The sequence below is a fragment of the Nicotiana tomentosiformis genome, chromosome 5, assembly GCF_000390325.3.
Source record: "Nicotiana tomentosiformis chromosome 5, ASM39032v3, whole genome shotgun sequence".
Classification (NCBI taxonomy): domain Eukaryota; kingdom Viridiplantae; phylum Streptophyta; class Magnoliopsida; order Solanales; family Solanaceae; genus Nicotiana; species Nicotiana tomentosiformis.
In genome coordinates this window covers 427,387-447,444 of record NC_090816.1, presented here as the reverse complement: position 1 = coordinate 447,444, position 20,058 = coordinate 427,387, and the positions used below count along the sequence as shown (strand labels likewise).

General features: G+C 39.1%; 2 protein-coding genes across 2 annotated transcripts; both read right to left on the bottom strand.

The window, feature by feature from the left end:
- Window positions 1-12,291: 12,291 nt before the first annotated feature.
- LOC138891704 (uncharacterized) lies at window positions 12,292-12,870 on the bottom strand. The gene has a single exon (XM_070175457.1). It carries the CDS (start codon window positions 12,868-12,870, stop codon window positions 12,292-12,294), a length of 579 nt encoding a protein of 192 aa, XP_070031558.1.
- A 138-nt stretch (window positions 12,871-13,008) lies between these two features.
- Window positions 13,009-16,914, bottom strand: LOC138891703 (uncharacterized). The gene is made up of 6 exons (XM_070175456.1): window positions 16,335-16,914; window positions 15,885-16,246; window positions 15,610-15,833; window positions 14,811-15,495; window positions 13,851-14,216; window positions 13,009-13,722 (listed from the first exon to the last, which is right to left on the bottom strand). The coding sequence occupies exons 1-6, from the start codon at window positions 16,912-16,914 to the stop codon at window positions 13,009-13,011; spliced, it is 2,931 nt and encodes a 976-aa protein (XP_070031557.1).
- Between the last annotated feature and the right edge of the window lie 3,144 nt (window positions 16,915-20,058).

The following is a 20,058-nucleotide window of genomic DNA, read 5'->3' as shown; positions in this document are numbered from 1 at the left end:
CACAATGTCATCCAAATATATGACAACAAGCTGATCCAAAAATGGATGAAACAATTTGTTCATCAATGTACAAAATGTTGCAGGAGCGTTGGTCAATCCAAATGGCATGACCAACCACTCAAAAGCCCCATAGAATGTAACACAAGTTGTTTTGGGCTCGTCTCCGTCGGCAATCCGCACTTGATAGTAGCCTTTCCTCAGGTCCATCTTGGTGAATACCTTGGCCTGCCCTAGGCGGTCAAATAAATCAGGAATCAAAGGGATTGGGTACTTGTTATTTACAGTGATCTTGTTAAGGGCCCGATAATCAATACATAAGCGCATGGTACCCTCCTTCTTCTTTTGAAATAAGACAGGGGCTCTGTAAGGTGCTTTGGATGGACGGATGTGGCCAACCTTTGAGACGCGGATAGATAAGCGCGTTGATCTCATACTAGAAATCCAACCCAATATGATATCAAAGACATCTATGGGGGCAACAGTGAAGTCCGTCAATCCTGCCAGCCTCCTAAAGTAATGTGCACGTTAGGAGCAAAGCCATGAACGGTAGCTGGAAGGGAATTGAAGGTCTTTAACATCGTATCGCTGAATACAAAGACAAGTCCAAGATCCCTATCTCGTTCCTCTATCACGAAATTATGTGTCGCACCTGTGTCCACCATGATGCGCATGTCTTTGACGTTTAACTTGGCATCGACAAATAATGATTCATGGGGCCTCACACGAGGCGGTTGGGCAGCAATAGCGGCAACAGTCATGTGGTTGAATAAGGCCATATGACTGAACATGCCCACAACTATAACACCCCGGAAAATTTTGAAGAACTTAAGTGTAAAGCCCGGTAAAATTTGCAAAGAAAATAATGTTTCATGGTGCCGGACTAGGATTACGTGTTTGAGGATTGTAGAAATTCTTCACAGCGAGCTTGCTCGCCGCGACTCAGACCTTTTGGGTTGAACAATGCACGGGAAAGTAAAGGAAAATTTGACTGAAAAGTGCATTTTTGCGGTACATTATGCGACCGCAGAATCACTCTGCAGATCGCATAATGACCGCAGAGTGAGGCAATTACATGGGTCAGTTGGAAGCAATTATGCGGTCGACTATGCGATATCATAACTGTCATGTGGTGTACTATGCGACCGCATAGTGACCGCAGACTCAGGCAAATTTTTAGTCATTTTGGACACCAATTATGCGACCGATATGCAGTCCGCATAACCATTATGCGGTCACATATGCGACCGTAGAACCTATTCCGGAGCTTCATTTTTGGGTTTTTAGAACCCGACCCTACTTCGTTAAATACACGCAAAAGGTCATTTTTGAGCAAATATTCTGATGTTTTAGATAGAAGGGAGAGTGTTTTAGAGAGAGAGAAAACCCTAGGCTAATTATTCATCAAGTCTTGCTCAAATCTTGGAAGATTAACAAGGAACAACCCACAAGTTCTTCATCTAAGAGGTAAGGTTCCATACCCTAGTTTTCAATTTCGAATTTGGGTAAAAGATGGTTGATTAGGAGTATGATTTTGGGTATGGGAGTATTATCTATACATGCATGTACCAAAAATATTTGTGGGAAGATCGTTGAGCTTAAATAAGTAAGGATTGGGTTGTGTAGTGAAGGAAATCTTGTAGAAGAACCTTGTGGTTAAATTTGCACACCTAGTATTTGATAAGATGCTCAAAAGAGCTGAGACCATGAATATCTTCCTAATTAATGTTAAATTTTGTTATGTCTCAAAATAGATTGGGATTGCTAGAATTTCTGGAACGTTGTAGTAATTTAAGGAAAGCTCAATTGAGGTATGTTGGCTAAACTTTCTCTCTTGGAATTGAATTCCATAATGTTTCTATGAGTTTCAAAGTATGGGCTGTGTATTAAGATGTGGTGGCTTGAATCGTATTTCAAATGAAATCTAGTATGCTAAATTGTGTGAGAGAATCTCAATATTCTTAAGACTCGTAATTGCTCATATGTGTACCTAAAGTCTTAATTGGGAATATAAAGTGTGGCCAACGTGCCAATAATGAAAGTTATACTTGTGACCAATGGTGTCAATGAAATGAAATAATGTGAGAAAGATTATGAAATGAGCTCTGACTCAACTATTCCAAAATTGACTTCGACAATATAATCAGCTAAAAGTTTATGAACTCAAGTGATGCCCGTATGTGGCTGTTTTAGCTAATGCTATGCTTTGTAAGTAATTTTCAATGTGTTTTGCGTTCTTACATATTCGTGAGTGGAAATTGGGTATGATTTTAACTTGTACTTCGATTGCCAATCATTTTACTCCAATTATTGAAAAGAAATCAATTGTGTTTAAAAGCCTTCATTACTAATGAATTTAAAGTTGTGATTTTCAGAATATTCTACTTGTTGATAATTATGATGATGATCTATAAAAGGGATGAAATAAAAGTGTGGAATATGAAATACGGCCATTACGCCATGAGTAAAGAATCATATGTATGGCCAAGGAAGCCAATAAAATAATAATGTTATAAGTGATTGAAAGTACAAATTAGGTGATATGTGGTGTGAAAGGTTATGAGATGTACGTATTTGTACTTTTTTTCCAATGTGTTATGAAACCCTATGGACGGTCTATGAAACGCATAGGTATAACGTGCTATGAAAACCTATGGACGGTCTATGAAACGCATAGGTATATTGTGATATGAAACCCTATGGACGGTCTATGAAACGCATAGGTATGTTGTGTTATGAAATCCTGTGGACGGTCTATGAAACGCATAGGTATGTTGTGTTATGAAATCCCGTGGACGGTCTATGAAACGCATAGGTACATTGTGTTATGCAATCATGTGGACGGTCTATGAAACACATAGGTACATTGTGTTATGAAATCCTGTGAACGGTCTATGAATGCATAGGTACATTGTGATATGAAATCCTGTGGACGGTCTATGAACGCATAGGTATATTATGTCATGAAATCCATTGTGATATGAAATCCTGTGGACGGTCTATGAAACACATATGTGCATTGTGTATAAGAGGTATAGATGTACGATATAAATAGACACTATGGACGGTCTATGAAACGCATAAGTGTATAATATGATATGTGAACACTAAGGATGGTCTAATGAGACACATTATTAATGCAGACAATAGGTGCCCTTTTTTTGCTATCCTTATTTGTACAGGTTGTTTCAATTACATTATATTATGTGTTCCACGTATAGATCATATGGGCATTCTATTTTGAAAGAGGATTTCTAGCTATACATACTAGTGCTATTTGACAGTACTAACGTCTCTTTTGCCGGGGGCGCTGCATCTTTAATGGATGCAGGTGGTTCTACAACAGGGGGCATTGATAAGTTATAGCAGTACACTCCTTTCAGCCGATTTGGTGAGCCCCACTTCATTTCGGGGTCATGTATCTTTTGTTTCTCATGTACTTTGTTGTTGAGGTATAGCCGGGGCCTTGTTGCCGGCATTTCCATATTACTCTTTAGTTTTACTTAGAGGCTCCGTAGACAGGTTATGGGTGGTATTTGATGTTGGGAATTGTATTAGAACTGTTGGTATTTGGCAACATGTTTTTCATTAAATCTATAATCTTATACTATTTTGGAAATATTGAATGATTCTGTTAATGAGAATGAAATGGAAGCGGTTAATGAAATCTATTCAGTACTTGATTAACGGAGTACATCTCCTCTTTATTCACGAACGAATTTGGGTAGAATAAAATCTAACAGTCTTGCTCAGTCGGATTCACTCGGTTGAGCTCCAGTGGCGCTCCTCGGTTTTGGGGCTTGACAAACTTGGTATCAGAGCCTAAAGTTTTAAAGTGTCTTAGGATATCTCGGAGCCGTGTCTAGTAGAGTCCTTATTATCGGTGTGTTGCCGACCACATCTATAATTAGGATGCTACATGGACATTTAGGAATAATACCCTTCTTTCATGTCCTTGATCGTGCGATAAAGCTGATTGTAAGTTTGTTCCTCCGGTAACTAGTGCTTTACCTTAACTTTCAGTATATGGCGCCTAAGAAGAATGCAAGAACTGGCCAAAGGGCCAATGTCACCCTAGGAGTGGTAGTTGATTCTATATTCAATGATGCAGGTGAGCACCTAAGGAGTGAGGATATTCCTCCAGTTACTACACTCCCTGATTCTACCACAATCGATCAGACTGCACCTGTCCCTACACCTACTGAGGGTGCAACGGTCTCTCCGACTAGTATTCTAGTTCCACATCCAGCTCCAGCTTTCGATTCTGGTGTTTCTGATGTTGATGTTAGGGGAGCCATATAAATGTTGGCACAAATAGTGGCTTCTCAGGCCCATAGATCGGGTGTTGGGCCTACTCCTTCCAGCCAGCCAGGGGAATCTGCTAGTTCCAGAGTGAACAAGTATCTTCAGTTAGATCCTCCAGTGTTTACGGGTACTAATCCTGAGGAAGATCCCCAGGATTTCATTGATAAGATGCACAAGACTCTCAGAGTTATGCGTGCTACTGAAACAGAGGCAGTGGAATTGGCCTCCTACCACCTGAAAGAGGTGGCGTATTCTTGGTTTCAACTATGGGAGGAGTCCCGTGAAGAAGGGATCCCCTTGGCAAGGTGGAGTGAATTTACCGATGCTTTCATTGACCTCTTTTTGCCTGCTGAAACTAAGGTAGCCCGTGCCGATGAGTTTGAGAGCCTGAGGCAAGGTAGCCTGAGTGTATAGGAGTACTATATGAAATTCGCGCACCTGTCCAAGTATGCTATTTATGTGTTGCCCACTATGGAGGCTAGAGTGCACCGGTTTGTGCAAGGACTTAGTCCCTTGGTAATTAATGAGGCCGCTACGGCTGCCTTGAATTCTGATATGAATTATGGAATAATGGTGGCGTTTGCTCAAGCTACAAAGGATCGAAAGTTAAAAATAAAGAGAGGGCCAGATAATAACAAAAATACCCTATCCTCGGGAAATCTTAGTGGCTCATACAGTAGGGGTAATGGTGGAAAGGCATTACATATGAGAGTGTCATCCAGACCCGCGCAGTCAATTGCTCAGTCTTCAGCTAGAGCACTACCATCAGGGCATGATCAACAGCGGTGGGGCCATAGTAAGCAAGGCAACCATGGGTCTAATCTGCAGGTCCAGTCATATGGGGATTCTTAGCTGCAGCAAAGGCCCCCATGTCCCAAGTGTGGGAGGCATCATTTGGGGGTGTGCCGACGTGGCACAGATAAATATTTCTGGTGCGGAGTCAAGGGCCACCATCTAAGGCACTGCCCCAACAGTCAAGGGACATCAAGTAAGTCCCTCAACCCCAATATTAGGATATCCTATCTATGTGGTGTCACTCGTGAATGTTTCAGATTCTAACACATATCATGAGCATGTTGAATTGAAAGACAAATTCGTCGTATCTCTAGTCCTCTCATATAGGATCAACTATTATGAAGGGTTAAGCTGTTAGAATGATAATAATATCACAAGTGCTCAACTTTTTTTCATCCTCGTAGGGTTGTGGCAGAGATTCCTTTTTGCTAGTTACTGTTAAGAGCATAATGCAACTTCATGTATTTTGAAACCCATATTACATTCAGGGTGTTAGAATATTCTCATTTCGAGTTAAACTGATTTTTCCCTACACTCCAGGAGGCGACTAGTATCACATAAGTGTTATCTCTCTTTGAGGCCTACTATTGCCAAACTATGAGAATGATGTTTCCCTATTGTTGACCTCCATTTACCCGGTGTTTCATGTGTCTATGTGTAAGAAGGTGGAGTTAATGGATAATTGGATTATGAGGAACGACTATTTGCTATCCTTGTTAGATAAGTTCGGAAGTTAAGATTGCCTCCATCAAGTGCTATGGAAAAACCAACAGGTTGAAGAGACTACTTGGGAGTCTAATGAAGAAATAAAGAAAAGTATCCTTACATGTTTGAATATCTATGTATTTACAAAGTATTCTAAGATTTTCTTTCTATGAATTATGTATGGTTTGTACATTTGATGTTAAGGGTGTTCCGTTCTGGTAATATAATTGCTTGTGAGGCCACAATTGGTGTTGTTTTGTATTATGCTACATCATTGGCTTACGTATATGTTGTTAGGGTGTGTTTTTGGGGATATTTGACAGGTGGATAGGCCTAGTTACAAGGGAAACTCTAGCGAAGGTTTTGGAAATTTTGCGAGTTAGTCAAATTTGGGGTTGCTCGAATGTGGTATGAAACAAATTGAGTTGCATAAGATGTTAATAACATGTTTTGACCCTCATTCAAGGTCGAATGATCCTAAGCGGGGGAGAATATAACACCCCAGAAAATTTTAAAGAACTTAAGTGTAAAGCCCGGTAAAATTTGCAAAGAAAATAATGTTTCATGGTGCCGAACTAGGATTACATGTTTGAGAATTGTAGAAATTCTTTGCGGCGAGCTTGCTCACCGCGACTCAGACCTTTTGGGTTGAACAATGCACGGAAAAGTAAAGAAAAATTTTTGACGGAAAAGTGCATTTCTGCGGTCCATTATGCGACCGCAGAATCACTCTGCGGACCGCATAATGGCCGCAGAGTGAGGCAGTTAAATGGGTTAGTTAGAAGAAATTATGCGGTCGACTATGCGACCGGATAACTGTTATGCGGTGTATTATGCGACCGCATAACAGTTATGCGGACCGCATAGTGACCGCAGACTCAAGCAGATTTTTGGTCATTTTGGACACCAATTATGCGACCGATATGCGGTCCATATAACCATTATGCGGTCGCATATGCGACCGCAGAACCTATTCCGGAGCTTCATTTTTAGATTTTTAAAACCCGACCCTACTTCGTTAAATACAAGCAAAAGGTCATTTTTGAGCAAATATTCTGATGTTTTAGAGTGTAGGGAGAGTGTTTTAGAGAGAGAGAAAATCCTAGGCTAATTATTCATCAAGTCTTGCTCAAATCTTGGAAGCTTAACAAGGAAAAACCCATAAGTTCTTCATCTAAGAGGTAAGGTTCCATACCCTAGTTTTCAATTTTGAATTTGGGTAAAAGATGGTTGATTAGGAGTATGATTTTGGGTATGAGAGTATTATCTATACATGCATGTACCAAAAATATTTGTGGGAAGATTGTTGAGCTTAAATAAGTAAGGATTGGGTTGTGTAGTAAAGGAAATCTTGTAGAAGAACCTTGTGGTTAAATTTGCACACTTAGTATTTGATAAGATGCTCAAAAGAGTTGAGACCATAAATATCATCCTAATTGTTGTTAAATTTTGTTATGTCTCAAAATAGATTGGGATTGCTAGAATTTCTGGAATGTTGTAGTAATTTAAGGAAAGCTCAATTGAGGTATGTTGGCTAAACTTTCTCTCTTGGAATTGAATTCCATAATGTTTCTATGAGTTTCAAAGTATGGGATGTGTATTAAGATGTGGTGGCTTGAATCGTATTTCAAATGAAAGCTAGTATGCCAAATTGTGTGAGAGAATCTCAATATTCTTAAAACTCGTAATTGCTGATATGTGTACCTAAAGTCATAATTGGGAATATAAAGTGTGGCCAACGGGCCAATAGTGAAAGTTATACTTGCGACCAATTGTGTCAATGAAATGAAATAATGTGAGAGAGATTATGAAATGAGCTCTGACTCAACTATTCCAATATTGACTTCGACAATATAATCGGCTAAAAGTTTATGAACTCAAGTGATGCCCATATGTGGCTGTTTTAGCTAATGCTATGCTTTGTAAGTAATTTTCGATGTGTTTTGCGTTCTTACATATTCGTGAGTGGAAATTGGGTATATTTTAACTTGTACTTCGATTGCCAATCATTTTACTCCAATTATTGAAAAGAAATCGATTGTGTTTAAAAGCCTTTATTACTAATGAATTTAAAGTTGTGATTTTCGGAATATTCTACTTGTTGATAATTATGATGATGATCTATGAAAGGGAAGAAATAAAAGTGTAGAATATGAAATACGACCATTGCGCCATGATTAAAGAATCATATGTATGGCCAAGGAAGCCAATAAAATAATAATGTTGTAAGTGGTTGAAAGTATGGATTAGGTGATATGTGGTGTGAACGGTTATGAGATGTACATATTTGTACTTTTGTTTCCAATGTGTTATGAAATCCTATGAACGGTCTATGAAACGCATAGGTATAACGTGTTATGAAACCATATGGATGGCCTATGAAATGCATAGGTAAATTGTGATATGAAACCCTATGGACGGTCTATGAAATGCATAGGTATGTTGTGTTATGAAATCCTGTGGATGGTCTATGAAACACATAGGTATGTTGTGTTATGAAATCCTGTGGACGGTCTATGAAACGCATAGGTACATTGTGTTATGAAATCCCGTGGACGGTCTATGAAACGCATAGGTACATAGTATTATGAAATCCTGTGGACGGTCGATGAAAGCATAGGTACACTGTGATATGAAATCCTGTGGACGGTCTATGAACGCATAGGTACATTGTGTCATGAAATCCATTGTGATATGAAATCCTGTGGACGGTCTATGAAATGCATAGGTACATTGTGTATAAGAGGTATAGATGTACGATATGAATAGACACTATGGACGGTCTATGAAACACATAAGTGTATAATATGATATGTGAACACTAAGGACGGTCTAATGAGACACATTATTAATGCAGACAATAGGTGCCCTTTTTTTGTTGTCCTTGTTTGTTCATGTTGTTTCAATTATATTATATTATGTGTTCCACGTATAAATCATATAGGCATTCTATTTTGAAAGAGGATTTCTAGCTATACATACTAGTGCTATTTGTCAGTACTAACGTCTCTTTTGCCAGGGGCGCTGCATCTTTAATAGATGCAAGTGGTTCTACAGTGGTCGACATTGATCAGTGATAGAAGTACACTCCTTTCAGCCGATTTGGTGAGCCCCACTTCATTTCGGGGTCATGTATCTTTTGTTTCTTATGTACTTTGTGGTTGAGGTATAGCCGGGGCCTTGTTGCCGGCATTTCCATATTACTCTTTAGTTGTACTTAGAGGCTCCGTAGACAGGTTGTGGGCGGTATTTGATGTTAGGAATTGTATTAGAACTGTTGGTATTTGGCAACATGTTTTTCATTAAATCTATAATCTCGTACTATTTTGGAAATATTGAATGATGCTGTTAATGGGAATGAAATGGAAGCGGTTAATGAAATATCTTTAGTACTTGATTAACGTAGTATATCTCCTCTTTATTCACGAACGAATTTGGATAGAATGAAAACTAACAGGCTTGCTCATTCGGGTTCACTCGGTTGAGCGCCGGTCGCGCTCCTCGATTTTAGGGCGTGACAACAACTTTGTTCTTCCCTTGTCCTGCACCATCAGTTGGTGCTCCACGGTTCTCATGTTGCTTGCCGGTTGGCGCAGCTGTTTGTCCTTGCTGCTGGTGGGCTGCGACTATTGCTCCTAGTTTTTTGAGTGTAGGGCAAAATCGAGCAGCATGAGAAGGGTCTCCGTAAAGGTAGAAAACATCCCGTTGAGTACCTCATTTACTCTTCTCATCATAATTCTTGCAAAAGTGGGAAGAGTAGTTGCGGTTGCCTTTGTTCTCATTGTTCCGGTTGGGAACAAATTTGCTTTTACCTCGGTGGGTGTCCATCTTTGGAGCAGCAACAACTTGGCTCCGATTATTATTTCCCTTAGACACTCCGGTCCGGAAATTTGACAATGATTCGGCTATTACAATAGCCTCATCGACGGTGTCGATCTGTCGCCTTTGCAATTCTTGTTTGGCCCAATTCTACAGGCCATCCAATAAACTAAACAATAGATACTCACTGATCAAGTTGGGAATCTGAAGGGTGAGTATGGTGAACTCCTTCACGTACTCACGGATAGAGGATATTTGCCTGAGATCCCTCAACTTTCGGTGAGCTTCGTGCACTACATTTTGAGGGTAAAACTGCCGTTTTAGCTCCTCTTTGAATTGCTTCCACATGTCAATGGAGCATGTTCCTTTCTCCATATCTGCCTTTTTCCTATGCCACCACAGTATGGCGGTCTCAGTCAAATACATGGCTGCCGTTCGGATCTTGGCAGCATCGATGGCTATGCTCATATGTTCAAAATAAGCATCTAGTTGCCACAAGATGTTTTCCACATCTTGAGCGCTTCTTTCACCCTGAAAATATTTGGGTTTATGAGCCTCAATACGTGTTTCTCGGATAGTGACGGGACCAAGCCCGCTGCCTCTTGTGGTCTTCTCTATACGCAGTTTTAATGCCTCAACATCTGCCTATAGGGCGGACAAAGCCTCAGTGAGCTTGAGTTCAAGGTTGGTTAGCCCTTCGTCTTGCTCCTGAATGTTCACTTTGACTTCGCCAAGTCCATCAAGGGCAATTGAATCAAAGGAACATATATTGTTTTCGGCGGCGGCAATACGATGGTGAAAAGCCGCCAGACCGTATTCTACCATAACAACCCTCTCATCGAGAGTTCTAGTTTTGGAAATTTCAGGTTCCACGTAGGGTAGTAACTCACTATCAGCAGGAGATGCATCTCTGGACCTATTTTTGTCGCGCTTTCGGCCCATACCTCTTTGTGCTTCTGGGTTTTCTTCAATGTAGGTTTCTTCTATGTTGCAATGTGAGTTCTGAGCCATGCAAGAACCTAGGCTCTGATACCAATTGTCACAGAACCGTTTTTCTGAGGGTTCTGTGAGGATAACAAAGTTAGCTTGACTGCTACTTAGCTTTAGTCCTAAACAATAAATAGCACAACCGTACTGAAGCGATGGCAATCACACAAAACAAGCAAGAAAGTTATGAAAGAAAGAGACCAAGATTTGGGAGGCAATCGCTCTTTTTTTTGTATTATCAAATATCTGCTGATTACAAAGAATGAGTCTAATGACTATTTATAAAAATCAAAATGGCTATACAAAGGGGGTGGTTGACAGGGCTGGCAAGGCTGTCCAGCAGCCTGGTGCATTCCAGCTTGGCAAGCTGCCTGGTGCTTTCTAACATGGCAAAGCTGAAAAGGCAGCCTAGAGGGATCCTGCTGTCAACCATGGCCAAGAATGTCAAAGATGCTCTCCCACTTTCGGCTGCTTATCCCTTGGTCTGCTGACTTTCTGCCAAAGGTGCCTTTTGATGACATCTCATGATTTCTATGAGGCCCCAAGTGTTTTCCCACTGATGGCTGTCCGAGATTTGGACTCGGGTAAGCCACGCCGTCGCTGGAATTGCAAAAAATTAATAGATGTGACGGCGGGGCGGTGCAGTTATGCTCTATTCGATTCTAAGAACCGAAGCTAGGCGCCTCCTCTATACGTAAATATTATCTCTATCCACCGACTGTCTGGGCAGAATCTGATATTCAGATTCAGGTGTACCTGTAAACTGTAACATAATATTCTATCAAGTTTGCATATTCCTTCATAGATATTTATGTCAAGGTGAAAGACACGCTTATATTCCCTTCTTCCACACTTATTGACAACGGCGTAAGCAGGAATTTTTATAAGCAGTGTCGAAATTTATAGAAAAACAACAACAACAATAACAACCCAATATAATCTCACTAGTGGGGTCTGGGGAGGGTAGACCGGTAGAGTGTACACAGACCTTACCCTTACCTTCAAGAATGTAGAGAGACTGTTTCAAAAATTTATAGAAAAACAAGAATAAATAATTTTAATTATCATACTTCTAGACAAGAAATAGTCTTAGTAGAAGCTTTCTCAAATATTTCCAAAAATACATGCTATGCGAGATTTGAACCTCTGACCTCTTAGAGCAAAAAGAGTCATATAAATATGCCAAGAGACAATTTGTGTTGAGTGTTGTCCTTTTTTTCTACTTGGTCATTTTCACGCAGTATTAATACATATTTAGTAAAACATTTTGACGAAGCGGTATTGTATGATACCACTTTATTGAACGTGCATCCGCCCCTGCTTAGTGAGATCTATATGTTTCGATTAACCATGTCACCCGTTCCTGTTTTACAAGCAGTTGACTGTCCCCACCCAACGAGAACTTATAATAATAAGTGACAAGCAACTGGCTATCCCCACACTTAGTGATGTTTTGTTTTTGAGAGAATACTATGAATATACAAAACTCAAGTATAGAATGCAGTTTAAGGATAAAACCTGATGGAAAGAATAGACGGAAGTCCTTTTTTTTTTTGGTAATTAAATTTCATTTGTATTAATCACCAAAGATGATACTTTACAATTCCATAGTCAAGCAAACTCAGCTGACTATCTTAAAAGAAGTAAACACTACCACAAACCTAATTACATATTACTACTGATCTACTCCTCTATTGTAAATTGTTGTATATGATTCTTAGCTCGAGCCGCTACTCTAATATTGCAAATATATGCTATTTCTCTTGCCAAAACAGCACTGTCACAATATCTTTGCTCAAATATACGTGTGTTCCTTTCAATCCATAGTGCATATGAGGTTTCAACATAGATCATTCTGAATATGCTAGCCTTGTTGGATTTTCCTTTACCTTGCTTGATGATCCACTGAAGGTGTTGATCCCAACAGGATGTTATCATTTGACCTCCTTGAATCCATTTTATAATTTTCTTCCATAGCTCTATTGCATATGAGCATTGCACAAAAAGATGCTCCCTTGTTTCAACCTGACCTTGGCACATAACACAGTGAGGGGTGACACTTAATACCCAGTTAGCTAGTCTGTCTTTAGTAGGCAACCTTCCATGCAATAGCAGCCACATAGTGAACACTGCCTTTGGTCGAGCAGAATTCTGAAAAACTAGACATTTCCAGCCCACTCTTGGTAATTCTCCTAGCAACTGTAAGTATATTTGCCTAATACTACTAGTATTATGATCATTGGAGTTCTGAGCCTGCAACATCGTACCTCTTGATCCAATTATTCTTCTCACCATACAACTAGCTTGTTGTGGGATTGGCATATGCTGGAGCTGTTGCCGTTTGATGTAATAGGCATTAATCCACCTTATCCATAACTTATCCTGTTTGTGAGCTAAATCCTAGAATGTTTTAGCAATTCCAGCTTTGTTCCACAAAGGGAGATTTATAAGGTTTAGACCACCAGCTGACTTAGGAGTACATATCTTCTCCCATGTCACTAATGCCTTCTTAGTTATTGTGTTAGTTCCTAGCCAAATATATCTTCTGCAGAGTGCCTCAATCATTTTCAAAACCTTAGCAGGTAAGATGAATAGTTGAGCCCGGTAGGCTTGGATACCAAATATAACAGATTGCACCAACTGCACACGACCATCATAGGATAACTTTTTAGTAGTCCATGAGGAGATCTTGGCTGTGATCTTTTCAATCAGAGGTTGCCATTGAATGAGAGCTATTTTCTTAGTAGAAAGGGGGATTCCTAGGTACTTGAAAGGCAAAGAATCTTGTTCAAATCCCAGGTGATCCAAAATCCGTTTCTTCACATCTTGTTTCACTCCACCAAAATATACTGAACTTTTACCCAAATTAGCATGTAAACCTGATGCTTCAGAGAACTGAGAGAAGTATTTGTATATTGTAGTCACTAAGGATAGGTTACCCTTGGCAAACAACAATAGATCATCAGCAAAACTCATATGAGTTATGTCTAATTTCCTGCACCCGGGGTGGTGCTGGAATGAGGGATCCTTCTTAAGTTCATTGAGGGATCTACTCAAGTATTCCATCACAATTGCAAATAGAAAAGGAGATATAGGATCTCCTTGTCGAAGACCCTTAGCAACATTGAAAGGCTCGGTAGTTTCTCCATTCACAAGGATTTTTGAAGGTCAATCGTTATCATACACCTAGGGGATATCTGAGCTTTAGTATAGGATTTGACTAGTTCATGAGCTAGAATTACATTGTCTGCAATCTTTCTGCCAAGGATGAAACCAGCTTGAGCTTCACAAATTATGGTTGGCATGACTTTCTGCAATCTAGAAGCCAAGATCTTAGAGATCATCTTGTATAGAACTGAACAACAAGCTATTGGTCTATACTCTTTGATTGTGGCAGGTTTGGTCACTTTAGGAACTAATGTGATAGTGGAAAAATTGATTGCCCAATAGATCTTTCCAGTTGAGAAGAACTCCTTTATAGCCTCTGTAATCTGAATGTTGATAATTCCCCAAGCGTTTTTGAAGAAAACTGTATAAAATCCATCAATACCTGGTGCTTTATTATCACCAATAGCTTTAAGACTTTCAACAATCTCTTGGTCAGTTATCTATGTACACAAATCCATCCTTTGCTGATGAGACAATGTAAGACCATTCTTCATGTATGATCTGTTTATGGCAGGTAATGAATTGGCAACTGATCCCATTAAACTCCTATAGAAATACATGATCTCTTTTTTGATAGATGCAGGGTCCGTCAACTTGTCTTCTAGTAATGTTGTGATTTATGTAATCTTCTTCCTTTGAGTTCTATCCTTCATTACTACTGTGAAGTATTTTTAGTTGGAATCTCCAAGCTGTATCCATCTTGCTCTAGCCTTCTGTTGTAGAACACTCCCCTCAATTAAGGACTACTTCTCAAGATTGAGTAGTGTTTCATTCTCCATATCTAACAAAGCATCAGTACAAGTTATTGATATCTGCTCTTGAATGGTCCTCAGCTCTAGTCTAGCATTTTCAATTCTTTGAGTGATGCCTCTAAATTCTCTAGAATTCAAAGCTTTCAGAGCAGGTTTCAAGTCTTTCAACTTTATCCATACTGATTTCAAAGTTTCATGAGTATTGTGAGAATTCTATATGTTTGCCACTATTTGAGAAAAGTCTTCATGTGCTGCCCATATGTTGAAAAATCTGAAGGGTACTTTACCAGTCCATGTTGAATATGACAATGTTAACAGCATAGGAGCATGATATGATATTTGAGGCAAACCATAGTTAGTTTCCACATGGCCCCAGGACATCATCCATTCATAGTTACCAAAAACTCTATCCAGTCTACTGATGACCCTATCTACACCAGGTTGTTTATTTATCCATGTATAATAGTCATCCTTCCAAGGTAGTTCTATCAATGTTGTTTGTTGAAGGCAAGTAGCAAATTCTTGAATCTCTGAACAATTTACTGGGTTACATGATAGTCTGTCCTTTGGATATAGTACTGCATTGAAATCTCCTGCTATTAACCATGGAACTATTATGCTTACTGATAGTAGTTGTAGGTTATCCCATAGAGATCTTCTTTGTTCTATCCCATTATAACCATAAACTACAGTGAGTAAGCAGTCTATATCTCCCCTTCTACTTTTCACCTGACAATGTATCATTTGAGCATCATCTTTAAGACTAGTGACAATGAGATGATTAGTATCACACAACAACCAAATCCTTCCATTCTTAGCATCCTTATAATTTGTCAGAACATTCCATCCAGGAACAATAGCTTTTGAAATCCTTTGAGCATTCCCTTCCTTCACTTTAGTTTCTACAAAATCTACTAACTTTATTTTGTTTCTCCTAATATATTCCCTAACCTCATTCTGTTTATACCTTTTATTTACACCCCATATATTCCAGAACAACCAATTCATTACTATTGATTGCTACTTCCACCTCTATCACAAGGTGGAATGTGTACTTCTACTTATAGATACTGCCTCAAACCTATTTCTCATTGGGATGGGAGACAAAAGAGGGAAGTTGATGAGGTTAAGTTCAGGACTTTGCACTGCATTGCCTTTATCATCCTGTTTCTCAGCTACAGGCACCAAGTTTTGCTGAGTATTGCTCTCCTTAGGTTCAGGTATTTGTGTTGCTCTTCTATGAACTTCAGCTTCCAGATTGGTGATAACTTGTTGTTGAGTCTCAGATGAGGATGTATTCAGTGGCTCAGATGCATTAGGTATATGACCTTTAGTTCTCCATTACTGTATGATTACCTTATTACTCCATACTTTCTTAGGGTGGATTGACTGCTGCATCATAGGTCTTGCTTGATTGGAATACTTGTGTCCCACAACTAAGCATTTGTCACAATAGGCAAGTTTCCAGTCATAGGTAACAACTTGCATAAACTTCTTTTCAGTTGGATCCATAACCATAACTGCAATTGGCAGCTCTATAGTAACATTAACCTCAATAAGCGTTCGAGCAAAGGATACCCGAGTCTGCTTAGTGGTGCACTCATCAACAAAAATAGTCTTCCCAATCACACAAGCAATTCTACTGAGTGAGCCAACTCCCCAACAAGATATAGGCAACTTAGGAAATTTGACACACAATGGAATAACAGTAGGAAATTCTTCAGTGAAATCAAAAGTCAGGGGTCCATGGTTTTAGAATGATAGGCTTAATAGCTATTGAATAAGGGCTAACACATAATATTTCACGAGCATCTTCAATAGTTTGAAATCTAATTATGTAATAGCCTTCATCATGGTAGAACAGATCAGGCTCAGCAACATGTGACCAGTGTAAATTAATGTATCTCTTCATCGCATTATACCTTGGTCCATCTCCTAAAATATATGCAATCAATACACACCTCCATTTGTTCTCTTCCGCTTCTATCTCTGATTTGTCTAATTGAACCATATGCTGACCATCTATAATTTGCGGTGGGATATAGGAAAGTGACATACCATTTGTAACGAATATATTCTTCTGGAACAAAGTTGCCCATGGAGATTTAGGTTCAGCTTCACTTGCTCTTACCACCTCTGCCTTTGCTGATTTCTCCGACGAATTTACTTGATTTTGCGCTGGCTTAAGCATATTTACTGTTCCATTGGCTGGTACTGTCAAAGTAGCTGTTACAGAACCAACTAACACTGGCGAAGTTAGATCTAATCTCTTAGAGATGTTAGGATGGCTCGATGTAGAACCAAATTCACATGCAACACCTCCCTTAGCTGGATCTACAGTTTGAGTTGTTGATGGTGGAGTAGCTTCTGGTGCTGCTTTCTCCATCAATGGCTTATTTTTAGTTATCGTCGAGCTTGCAAGAGTAGTTAATGGGTATTTATGAGATCGACCCCGTCCTCTGCCTCTCCCTTTATCCATGGCTACACAAGCGGCATACGTTTAACTAACGTGTGCCGAGAGCATTACGAAGAAGGAGAGTAACCATTCGGTTTATGACTTTGACGGAAGTCCTTATTATACATGCCATAAGTAGCATATGCAACAAATGCAATTTATAAGTCGAATATGTCAAATTGCACTTGCCTAATGCGATTTATAAGTCACATGCAATAAACTTATGTGTGCTTAGAAACGCCTAAGTTTTTCCTACTTTAGATTCCTATTTGGATTCTTATTCATTACACATAAATTTTCTTATCAAAATTTTAGCTCTTCATTTATGATTGTTCAATAGAGAATGACTTTAAAAAAATGTTTCTCCTATGCAGAGCAAATGAGATATTCTTCAATATATCAAATATTTATTAAAGGTCTAAAAACTCCAACAAGTATTATTGAGTATACATATAGAGTCATGAATTTTTATATTTATGAAAAGAAAATCGATAACCATTAATCATCTAAGGGGTTAACTTCCAAGGAAAAACTATTTTTCTAATAAGTCAGTCCCTAACGAAGAATTATAAATGAAAAGTTAAATTTTTAAAAAGAAAATTGTATGCAATTACAAGAGTCCAAAATGGGATATGGAGAATGGAGAAACGGAGATATAAATGGAATTAGACAAATGTGGCTTATAAATTGCATTCAATGGATAAGTCATATAAGTACGCGCCGACAGTCTGGGAAATTTATAGAAAAAAGAGAAATGGGTAGTGAGGAAGTCCGGAACTAAAATGTGGTTCTTTTGAACTCAAACGACCTAAATGTGTGAAAAAAATATAGTGACCAAAATATGTATAACACCCTTTTAAAGGGCGCTATACCTTAACGGTCGTTTGCCCGTTAAGGTATAGCACCCTTTAAAAGGGCGTTATACTTGAATTTGAAAACACGAAAAAGTATAGCGCCGTTTATTAAGGTACTATACATATTTTGTGGGCCCACAAATAATTTTTCTGGGCTTAACTGACATAACAATAATTCAATTGGGTATAGCGCCCTTATTTAAGGCGCTATACCTAAAACAATTGTACCCCGAACTGATTTTTTGCCCTATTTAAGGAGGTTAAGAATTTTTTAAAAATCCATTCATAAATATTCTCAAGTCTTCTGAAATATTTCTTCGTTAAGTTGTTTTGCATTTTGTCATAATGTCTGAAGAGCGAAAATTAAGGGTTTAATTATATTGGGGGTGAGGGGAGGGTGAGGGGTGAGGTTGTGGTGGCGAATAACTCAGTAACCTATAGTTTATCTCCACAGTATCATGTTAATTTGCCACTTACAATGGAGTACGATAAATTGGTATCGTTATTATATACAAAAAATGAGTGAGCAAACGTTCGGTGAACCTTAAAGTAACCGGAAGATATTCGTATTCTGTCACTCCGCAATGGGTTGCTTGTTATGCTGAGTTTAACATCGATGGCGATGAAACTCTGAGAGATATTTTGAGGACTCCACATGAATACTGGGAATTTCTTGTGATAAAAATGTTAGAAATGTACGTCAAAGTTGAAGACGTTCGCAATAATGAGGTTGCGCAAAGCAGGGATATCCCTCAGTCATCAGGTGGTTATTTTGGAGCATTTTTAGCTGAACAGGTTCCAGCTGAAAGAGTTTGACCTAATCTAAACTTATCTCCATGGACGAATGAGGAACGAGGAAATAATTTCTCTCGTAGTTTACATAATCCACAAGACGAGTGGTAAACTGCAATTGTTTTTTGTGTTACGATGTTTATTTTTTATGCATTGAATTTGTATTAACACTCATATATTTCACAGGGGGTACCGACCAGATATAAATTTTACAAATTATGAACCAACGCCCAGTTAAAATATGCCTAGTTCTGGTGTGTTGGATCATGGTGGTCCATCCGGGAGTCATCACCAACAGGATAATATCCATCATGGGATGCCAACACATTACGATTTGTAAGTGAAGTGATATAACTATTCGTAAAGTATTTACCAATTTTAGTAACTCATTATTTTGTTGGTTGTGCAGTGAAAACGAGCATCCTGAAGGTCCCGTCCTTACTCAATTGCCCGAAGATGACATATTTAATCGGGATCTGGCAGATGCACAGAGTCAGGAGAGAATAGTGATTATGATAACAATGCTGATGAGTTTGGAGATGACACACCCTTCCCTAATGAGAGTGATGATGAGGAGGAAGAGAATGCTGGGCCTGATTTGACGAGAGAGCGTGCTCCACCCCCGTTGGACCAAGAGTGTACGAGTCCCGCATGCCATTTCATTCAAAGGAGATTTCCTACCTTGATCATTTGCCAAGTATGCCGGATGTGGATGCCCTCACAATGGATACTAACGAATTTCGGACAGCAATATGGGATAAATCTAGAGCAATGGTGCTGTCAAAGTGCATGCTTTTTCCCGATAAAATACGCCTAACCTGGGCGGTGCTAATGTACAGTGTAAAAGAGTGTCGTGAGATCACGGTACGCGAGTCATCTCCAGATGTATACAAGGTAGTCTGCCATAGATAGTTTACTGGTTGTAATTAGATGCTGCGTGCGAGGAAGAAGAAAACAAATATATGGGTTGTGGGTAAATACATTTACACCCACAATTGTGAAATGGACACATTCAGTGGGAATCATTTTAACTTGAATGCTAACTTGATTTCTCTTCTCTTGATTCCACATATTGAAGCGTCCATAAGGTACAAGATCAAAGAGTGTATAACATCCGTCCACCAGGAATATGGGTGCACCATTACCAAAAGAAAGGCATTTCTCGGGTGCAAACGTGCGTTTGAATTTTTTTATGGTAATTGGAATAAGTCCTTTGCATCTCTACCCAGGTACATGGCTGCATTGCAACACTTTAAACACATGACTTTTGTTGAATGGAATCTTGAGCGGAGTTCAGAAATACTAGAACATATATTCAAATATGTGTTCTAGGCATTTAAACCAACAATTGATGGTTTTTTGCATTGCCGACCGGTAATATCCATAGACGGCACTCATGTCTATGGAAAGTATGATATTAAGCTATTGA